This window comes from Leptinotarsa decemlineata, unplaced genomic scaffold (assembly GCF_025532065.1).
Source record: "Leptinotarsa decemlineata unplaced genomic scaffold, Ldec_3_MD MMD2_tig00078403, whole genome shotgun sequence".
NCBI lineage: Eukaryota > Metazoa > Arthropoda > Insecta > Coleoptera > Chrysomelidae > Leptinotarsa > Leptinotarsa decemlineata.
The window spans coordinates 17,501-27,500 of record NW_027412741.1 but is presented as its reverse complement, the minus strand read 5'-3'; the positions used below and the strand labels follow the sequence as shown (position 1 = coordinate 27,500).

The following is a 10,000-nucleotide window of genomic DNA, read 5'->3' as shown; positions in this document are numbered from 1 at the left end:
ACCGTGCGATCAGCATAAAGTTATTCAGAGTCACCAAGGTGTACGATGACGAGCGAACCCGCCACCGATTGGTTTTGATCTAATAAAAGCGCTCCTCCGTCTCCGGTCGGAACTCTGTTTGCATGTATTAGCTCTAGAATTACCACAGTTATCCAAGTAAATGTGGGTACGATCTAAGGAACCATAACTGATTTAATGAGCCTTTCGCGGTTTCACCTTAATTTGGCTTGTACTGAGACATGCATGGCTTAATCTTTGAGACAAGCATATGACTACTGGCAGGATCAACCAGGGAGCTGACGTTCTATCGTAGAACTAGTTCAGTCTCCATAATATTAAAATAATAATAAATACGGAAACAGATCTATATTCTCTTTTCGTGCGTGTTGTGTGTGCGTTATACGAAATATAAATTTTCGAAACGCCACGCTCAACGAAAAAAGTTGTTATATATCTCTATGTGTCTCTGCATTATTTCATTCAAATAAAACCGGACCGACAACAAATCGAACTATAACATTGCTCAAGAAGAAAATTACAACACACGCTCGTCGTACTCGACCTGATGATAATGTTTACAAACCACCGGCGTACACGTACGTATGGTAATTTTTCGAAATACAATATATAATAGACGATATATACGTCGACCGGCACAAAACTTCGAACATTCTCTCGACCCTTCGCTAGATTGAAAGCGACTCGGTGTTCTCGAAAGATTCGTTCCGAAATTATATTTATTCTCGCTCGGACAGAGGAGAGCTGTCGCATATTTTGTGTAATAACAAAATTTTTGTTATTTTTTGGTTGATCGCATAGGGACCGCTTACGTAGAAACGCTCGCTAAATCCGCGATCTCGCAGTGTCTGACGGTTTCGGTTGGGTAGAAGCAGAAGATATACTACTACGAACTATCCACACCACCGTGGGCGAAGCCCGCACTCGACACGATATCGAATTAATGTTATTATTCAGCAGAAAAACGAATATCGTGTGATTTGGTTATCGGTGACCACGGTACCGACAGCGCTCGAGCAAGCGTCTGCCGATACTATAGAGGAAGCGTTTTCGATCCGTTTCGAAACGTACCTATCCCCTATAGCGGCGTTTCGAGCACATCGCCCGTTTTCGTTAACGCTGACGGGACCCTACGCGACTTTCGGTTTTTTCCACTTTTCGTTATAGTCCTAGTCAATATAATTTATATCCGTCGATATGATATTGTATCAGACATGAATACGCATATCGATCGATATATTAAAATATTATAGGATAACGTTCTGACAACAGGAGTCGTCGATTACAATGTTTATCGGAAAGTGTAGTGAAAATTTGTGTAAGGCCTATACCGCTTCTCGCCATTACAACATATGAGTTGAGACGGTGAGACGATACTTGAATTAATGGGAGCAAACAGAATTTCGGAAGCGTGATAAAAAATTTTCAAAGAGAAATTTTGGCGAAAATTTCACTATACTTTCCGATATTTTCACCACACTTTCCGTTATTTTCACCACACTTTCCGTTCATGATTATTTTCGCCAAAATTTCCGTCTGAAATTTTTTCTTCACGCTTCCGAAATTCTGCTCGCTCCCAGAAGGCAGAGGTAAACTTTCATTACACTTTCCGTTATATTTTGTTTTCACTACACTTTCCGTTATCTTTTATTTTTTCACTACACTTTCCGTTCGGGTTATTTCGCCAAAATTTCCATTTCAAATTTTTATTTCACGCTTCCGATATTCTGCTTGTTCGCGGAAGGCAGAGGTAAACTTTCATTACACTTTCCGTTATATTTATGTTTTCACTACACTTTCCGATACTTTTATATTTTCACCACACTTTCCGTTCACGATTATTTTCGCCAAAGTTTCCATCTGAAATTTTTTTCTTCACGCTTCCGAAATTCTGCTCGCACCCAGAAGGCAGAGGTAAACTTTCATTACACTTTCCGTTTTATTTATGTTTCACTACACTTTCCGATACTTTTATATTTTCACCACACTTTCCGATACTTTTATATTTTCACCACACTTTCCGTTCATGATTTATTTTCGCCAAAATTTCCATCTGAAATGTTTTCTTCACGCTTCCGAAATTCTGTGCTCCCAGAAGGCAGAGGTAAACTTTCATTACACTTTCCGTTATATTTATGTTTTCACTACACTTTCCGATACTTTTATATTTTCACCACACTTTCCGTTCACGATTATTTCGCCAAAGTTTCCATCTGAAATATTTTCTTCACGCTTCCGAAATTCTGCTCGCTCCCAGAAGGCAGAGGTAAACTTTCATTACACTTTCCGTTATATTTATGTTTCACTACACTTTCCGATACTTTTATATTTTCACCACACTTTCCGTTCACGATTATTTCGCCAAAGTTTCCATCTGAAAATTTTTCTTCACGCTTCCGAAATTCTGCTCGCTCCCAGAAGGCAGAGGTAAACTTTCATTACACTTTCCGTTATATTTATGTTTTCACTACACTTTCCGTTATCTTTTATATTTTCACTACACTTTCCGTTCGGGTTATTTCGCCAAAATTTCCAATTCAATTTTTATTTCACGCTTCCGATATTCTGCTTGCTCGCGGAAGGCAGAAGTAAACGTTCACTACACTTTCGGTATATTTATGTTTTCACTACACTTTCCGCTACTTTTAAATTTTCACTACACTTTCCGTTTTCTTTTATATTTTCAATACACTTTCCGTTCGGGTTATTTCGCCAAAATTTCCATTTCAAATTTTTATTTTCACGCTTCCGATATTCTGCTTGTTCGCGGAAGGCAGAGGTAAACGTTCACTACACTTTCCGTTATCTTTTATATTTTCACTACACTTTCCGTTATCTTTTATATTTTCACTACACTTTCCGTTCGGGTTATTTCGCCAAAATTTCCAATTCAAATTTTTATTTCACGCTTCCGATATTCTGCTTGCTACCGGAGGGCAGAGGTCGATTAAGTTTGACGATAGTCGTGTCACTAAGTGTTCTGGCGATGTTCTAAATTTACTGTAGTCTCTGGAGATACCTACATTTGTGTTTTATAAAGAGAAGACATTAGTAGATCAAGATGTTCACATGATGTGGTGCTTGCTGCTGCTGCAGGTTTTTCCGGGTTTTCCTGCAGCTGAAAAAGCAAATGCGCCACTGGAATCATCAATGAAGTCGCCCCTCCGGAGCGTCAATTAAATTTTGTTGTTTCATAATTTCATGATTTGTATTACTTTCTTGACCTGAGACTTACTTCAAAAATATAAAAATACACACGAATTCATTTCATAAGCTTTTGTGGTTCTGAAAAGAACCTTTTTTTTATGGAAACGGTAAGGACAATACAGGGGGAGGCATTAAATTCAACCGCCAAATCCGTACAAGGTTCGACCTTGCCTTTTCAGGGCGTATACAACATCCATGGCTGTGACGGTTTTGCGTTTCGCATGTTCGGTATATGTTACGGCATCTCTGATAACATTTTCGAGAAATACTTTGAGTACTCCACGAGTTTCTTCGTATATCAAACCCGAAATACGTTTAACACCACCTCGACGGGCTAATCTTCTAATGGCAGGTTTCGTTATTCCTTGGATATTATCACGCAATACTTTACGATGACGTTTCGCTCCTCCTTTTCCTAAACCTTTACCTCCCTTGCCACGACCAGTCATTTCGAATGTTAAGAATAAATTATATACTGCACGATACGAATGAAATACTGTTAGTGATACTAACGACAGACTTCGACTAAAGTTCTACACCGAACTCGGTCGGGTTTTGTTAAATTTCATGACTCCGCCCACAACTGGAAATCGGACCAATGGCGTCTCGTCTAGATGGTATATAATAGTTGGCGTGTATAAGCCGACTCAGTTCATATGTTGTCCGTCTATCGTTCGGTATACATTTCGTTCGTTACAATTCGCAATAGGTTTTGAAAATGGCTCGTACCAAGCAGACCGCTCGTAAATCGACTGGAGGTAAAGCTCCGAGAAAACAATTAGCTACTAAAGCAGCTCGCAAAAGTGCACCGGCTACGGGAGGTGTTAAAAAACCTCATCGTTACAGACCCGGTACTGTTGCTCTCCGAGAAATTCGACGTTATCAGAAGAGTACTGAATTGTTGATTAGGAAATTACCCTTTCAACGTTTAGTTCGAGAAATCGCTCAAGATTTCAAAACCGATTTACGATTCCAAAGTTCAGCCGTCATGGCTTTGCAAGAAGCTAGCGAGGCGTATTTGGTAGGACTCTTCGAAGATACGAATTTGTGCGCCATTCACGCCAAGCGCGTTACCATTATGCCCAAAGACATTCAGTTAGCAAGGAGAATACGCGGAGAACGAGCTTAATTTCATATATATATATCCCAATATATATTGAAAATATATACAAAAAAAAGGTTCTTTTCAGAACCACAAAATGCAATTGATGAAAGAATTCGTTTATCGATAGATATGAATGAATGAATGAATGAATGTATGATATTTTCAATAACTCGCATCACGTAAATATTAAATCACGGGTGTTTGCAGAACATGTTCAGTATGATCCAAATATGGATTATAATACTGAAATTTTTTACTTTCCGAAACGAATCTTTCGAAAAAGATCATTTTTAGAAACGGCTGAGATAAATAACGAAAAACAAGCGATCACTGAATGAAAGATCGCTCATAACATCACCATCTTTTCGTAAATTTCCTCTGATCATATTTTTGAATACCTGGCATAAATCTCGAGTGACTTTTTGTAATATACCCTATACCAAAAATGAATCGTTCTCGAGATATTCGATCGTTTATACAGAAAAAGTAGGTATTATTCGGTTCTCGAGCCATTTCCCTATAAAATTGAAAACAAGTCTCATAGAATACATAAGCTATTATTGATTCATCAAAATATTACATTCCGTCGTCTTGTAGGAGGAGTAACATTTCCAAAATGATGAACGAGGTATTAGGAGTCGATGAGTAATTCTGAAGATATAAAAATCAGTGATTTCTCAAATGGAACACCCTTAGTTTGGAAATCTCGAAATGATTTTGACTCATTTTCCTGAAACGATCCCAATATCAGAAAATAAGTCAACTGTTCACAAGACATATTTCAATGAAATAGAAAGACAGAGCAATATTTTTTAATTTTTACTCTTTTACGAAATTATTCGATTCATATCAATTCGATAGTCGGCGGCGGCGGCGGAGAGAAATATTATTTATCTATTTTTTTTCTGTTTATAGGGATAGGCTAGGTAGGTAGTTCTGACTATTTATTTATATATTTGTTGGACAGTTGAATTATATACGAATTCTTGTAAAAAAAATTGTGGCCCTGAAAAGGGCCATTTGTTTTCTTAGACTTCGTCGCCGGAGAGAGAAGTCAACTGATAGAAGAATTTACTTCTTCTTTTTTGGAGAGGCAGCTTTTTTGGCTTTCGGAGAAGATGCCGATGCAGGGGTCGCTTTCGCGGTTTTCGGTTTGGGTGCTTTCGGCTTTTTTGTTGGTCCTTTGTTAGTTTTCTTTGCTTCGAAGGAGACTTGGTTTTACTAGCAGAAGTCGCGGACGAAACCTTAGAAGCGACGGTCTTTTTATCCTCGGCAGTTACCTTTTTAGGCTTGGCTGCGGCAGCCGCTTTCTTTTCCGGAGAGGCTTTCTTACCTTTCGGTGATGCAGCAGCCTTCTTGCCGGTTTTAGCTTTTTCACCAGCTACGCGTTTAACGGGAGTTTTTTTGGCCTTCGCACCGGCCGTACCGGACGTTTTCTTTTCGGTAGCCGACGGTTTTGCCGAACCAGAAGATGCCGATGCCAATTTGAACGACCCGATGCACCTTTTCCTTTAGTTTGTACTAATGATCCGGAAGCAACCGCAGATTTAAGATATTTCTTGATGAAAGGTGCCACTTTTTCTGCGTCAGCCTTATAATTCGCCGCAATATATTTTTTTATGGCTTGTAAAGAGGAACCACCCCGTTCCTTCAATCCTTTAATAGCGTTATTAACCATTTCCGACGTAGGTGGGTGAGAAGGTTTACTTCTTGGATTTTTAACTTTCTTTTCTTTCTTCGCAGTAGACTGTGCCTGCGGCGACGAAGATGAATTAGCCGAAGCCGAAGAATTCTGATTTTCTATGTCTGCCATAGTAAAAAAAACAATGACAATATATTCTCGGAAGATAGATGCTACACTCGTTAGGCGTCTAGAGAGAATGATGTAGTCCTCTGGTGTTCCGTTTGTTTAAATATTCTGGGTCGAAGCACAGGCGGACGGGAGACTGAACGCTCGACATTCTCGTTAGACACGATATTGACGGCTTCCATTCTGCTGTCGAAATGTTCGCATCAACTTCTTTACGAAATCAATGCCGGTTTCCTATTTAGACTTCGACTAGCACAATAACGTGGATAGATTCTACGTATTCCGAAAATATTTTCTGATAAGAAAAAAGCTAATATTAAACCTCGACAACTCACAGTAAATTACAATGAAATATGAAGTATTGATGATTTTGACGTAACTCCAGACAATTCCTTTCCGAAAATACTCGTAATCGATGATCTGGAAGGAACCTTCGAATAAATATCATAGGCGCGACTGTCTATAGAAACATGATACATTAGCCGATAATACTCGATAAATACACGAGTGAATAGGGGCATCGAAGAGACCTCGTGTCTACCTTCATACACGACTATAACCAAGAACCGACGCTTCTAATAGCATCAACATTTTCAAAAATTATCCCTATAAAAGTGTTCGATGAAAAACGGCATTCGAATAATAACGAACGTTATTAATGTTATATTCGATAAGATATAATCATCGTAATATACTTTCAATAAAAAGGTCGATACTACAACACGAACGAACGAACGAACGAACGACGATACTGTGAGCTCTATCTATAACGGAGTAATACACACCCACCCCCACCCGAAATATATAAATCGTCAATGTTATAGTCGAAATCAGAAATGCTAATCATAAACGTTTTTAGACAACATATTAGCACGTAAATAAAAAACACGTTAAAAAATAACATAAGTAATAGAGTACATGACTAGTATAACAGTAACGAACGTTAACTTTTTAGGTTGATAGGTAGGTAAGCACCATCTAAATATAGGTGGCAAAATTATTTATTATCATCGCGCGTTTCACGAAAGGAGGTAACAATGTACTGATAACAAGGCAACCCAACCGAGTGAGACCTAGCGCCCTAGCAAAAATAAATTATCATTCAGCGTCGAAACGATATTGTAAGAATTCTTTCATAAATATTTTGTGGTTCTGAAAAGAACCGTTTTTTTTTTAAGAATGTATATCGTAGACCGGAATAAGTAAATTATTTCGAACTGGTATATTTCGTAACTGCTTTGGTGCCTTCGCTGACGGCGTGCTTCGCCAATTCACCAGGAAGTAACAGACGTACTGCAGTCTGAATTTCTCTGCTCGTAATAGTCGATCGCTTGTTATAATGAGCAAGACGGGAGGCTTCCGCTGCGATACGCTCAAATATATCATTTACGAAACTGTTCATGATGCTCATCGCTTTACTGGATATTCCGGTATCGGGATGGACTTGTTTCAATACTTTGTAGATATAAATTGCGTAACTTTCCTTCCTCCTCCTCTTCTTTTTCTTATCGGTCTTCGATATATTCTTTTGGGCCTTTCCGGCCTTCTTCGCAGCCTTTCCACTAGCTTTGGGTGGCATTCTGAAAATTTAATTTCGTCAATATCAAACAAACAAGTACTATCGTGCAGGTTTGCTTTCGACTCAATGTAAAAGACGCCACTCTGTCGTCACTATTTCAGATAGTAACTGGAACTCTAGTAGGCTCCGCCCACCGGAAGTTGAGCGTTCGAGAACGCCCATTGGTCGGTAGGACGGTATTATACAGGTCGATTCTATATAGAAATCATTGTATAGAAAGCTACTGTTAGAGCAACATCGAATAATTCTCAGTGAATTCTTTAAATTTATCCGATATATAATACTAATCTACGATTCGACATGTCTGGACGTGGAAAAGGAGGTAAAGTTAAGGAAAGGCAAAGTCCCGTTCCAGTCGGGCTGGACTCCAATTCCCAGTAGGACGTATTCATCGACTCCTTCGTAAGGGAAATTATGCCGAACGAGTTGGTGCCGGCGCCCGGTTTACTTAGCCGCAGTAATGGAATATTTGGCAGCTGAAGTCTTGGAATTGGCCGGTAATGCGGCTCGCGATAACAAAAAAACCCGTATCATTCTAGACATTTACAGCTGGCCATTCGAAACGACGAAGAACTCAATAAATTGTTATCAGGAGTAACCATTGCTCAAGGTGGTGTTTTGCCCAATATTCAGGCGGTTTTGTTACCGAAAAAAACCGAAAAGAAGGCATAAGTACACATTTCCTGAGAGAGGAAAGCGACAATAAAATATCGGCCCTTATCAGGGCCACAACGATTTTCTCTAATGAATTCGACAATTGCATATATTTTTTTTTATTTTCTTGTCATCGCTTTTCGATACAATTGTTGACGCAGCACGATATGCGATTGTTTCTTTCTTGCTTGCGCATATTTACGTATACATGTATACATGATTAATAATTATTATTGTTCAACTTCTTATTTTCGTGCCGAAACAAGTGATTTCTATTTGCTGAAATCAAATATCAGAATGTCTGTACGTTTATTCGTGATGAAAATAAAATGTATGCAGTAATATCAGATTTAGGTATACAAATGAATAAACATAACAATATCCATAGAAATATTATACATTCTTGTTCGTGGAATTACAATATAGACAATCATGAGTAAATTGGAATGAATAAATGAAAACAAAAAAAAATTATACCTAATTAAATTATATAGCATAGATGAATGCATACATACATTTCAATATCTGCAGAAATGAATGACGAGTATATAAAAATAGGTTGTTATTATTATTCATAGTAATTTGTGAAATGGGATAGATGAATATTATTAAGCATAAAACAATAATATTTGGACAGTGGTTCATTAACCTTCGATCAGTTTATGAATATTCATTTTTTCAATTTTTTCTTTACGTACAAATGGTATCGCGTTTTAAAGCGGCGTTTCAGAAAAGTTTCATATGTAATTTCTATTGGTGAATAATTGAATAGTTTGGGAGCTACCTAGCTAGCTAGCTAGATACCAGTAGCTTCCCTGTCCTATAGATTTAGAAACCGAGTGGTATATAATCTAATTGTACAGATCGTTCTTCTCTTTTCTTCTTCGTATACAGATGTAGTAAGGTTGAAATTAATAATTTCGTTAAGTATACAGGATAAAATGAAGCAATTATTCAGGTAATCAAAAGAATGACAGATAATGCTTAAAATTAGATGGGTATATCGTTCGAATTTAATTTGGTAATTCGTTAATTATTACTCACACCAAAGTAAAGTATATAAATCGAATTCGTTTTGAAAACAAATTGTGGTTCTGAAAAGAACCGTTTTTTTTTTTGTAAATTTCTCGTCGGAATATGAATCTAACCGCCGAAACCATATAATGTACGCCCTTGACGTTTGAGAGCGTATACTACGTCCATGGCCGTGACGGTTTTTCTTTTGGCGTGTTCTGTATATGTTACCGCATCTCTGATAACATTTTCGAGAAATACTTTGAGTACTCCACGAGTTTCTTCGTATATCAATCCGGATATACGTTTTACACCTCCACGACGAGCTAATCTTCTGATGGCAGGCTTCGTAATTCCTTGAATATTATCTCGCAACACTTTGCGATGTCTTTTTGCTCCGCCTTTTCCTAATCCCTTTCCTCCTTTTCCTCTACCAGTCATTTTGTGTAATACAAACGGAAGATTATAGAGAAAAAAAGTACGAGCGAAATACGTTTTTACTACTTCGAATGCTCGAGAACAACTGAAGGCCGTCGGCGCTGGAAAGCTGGTTTTGTCTTGTTTTTGGGGGGACACGCCCACTTTCTTCGATTCAACCAATGGTAGAAGTTCC

The 10,000-nt window shown here is 38.1% G+C and overlaps 3 protein-coding genes and 1 pseudogene across 3 annotated transcripts; all 4 read right to left on the bottom strand.

Moving 5' to 3' along the window:
• Window positions 1-295, bottom strand: part of LOC141487146 (small subunit ribosomal RNA) — a 1,908-nt pseudogene extending 1,613 nt beyond the window's left edge.
• A 3,067-nt stretch (window positions 296-3,362) lies between these two features.
• Window positions 3,363-3,674, bottom strand: LOC141487140 (histone H4). The gene has a single exon (XM_074185936.1). The coding sequence runs from the start codon at window positions 3,672-3,674 to the stop codon at window positions 3,363-3,365; it is 312 nt and encodes a 103-aa protein (XP_074042037.1).
• A 3,438-nt stretch (window positions 3,675-7,112) lies between these two features.
• On the bottom strand, window positions 7,113-7,768 carry LOC141487142 (histone H2B). The gene has a single exon (XM_074185938.1). It carries the CDS (start codon window positions 7,717-7,719, stop codon window positions 7,348-7,350), a length of 372 nt encoding a protein of 123 aa, XP_074042039.1. The 5' UTR covers window positions 7,720-7,768; the 3' UTR covers window positions 7,113-7,347.
• Window positions 7,769-9,459: 1,691 nt separating this feature from the next.
• Window positions 9,460-9,897, bottom strand: LOC141487141 (histone H4). Its single transcript, XM_074185937.1, has one exon. The coding sequence runs from the start codon at window positions 9,826-9,828 to the stop codon at window positions 9,517-9,519; it is 312 nt and encodes a 103-aa protein (XP_074042038.1). The 5' UTR covers window positions 9,829-9,897; the 3' UTR covers window positions 9,460-9,516.
• Window positions 9,898-10,000: the final 103 nt, after the last annotated feature.

Coding starts and splice junctions, on each gene's coding strand:
- LOC141487142 (XM_074185938.1), bottom strand. CDS start 7,719: ATGCCACCCAAAGCTAGTGGAAAGGCTGCGAAGAAGGCCGGAAAGGCC.
- LOC141487141 (XM_074185937.1), bottom strand. CDS start 9,828: ATGACTGGTAGAGGAAAAGGAGGAAAGGGATTAGGAAAAGGCGGAGCA.
- LOC141487140 (XM_074185936.1), bottom strand. CDS start 3,674: ATGACTGGTCGTGGCAAGGGAGGTAAAGGTTTAGGAAAAGGAGGAGCG.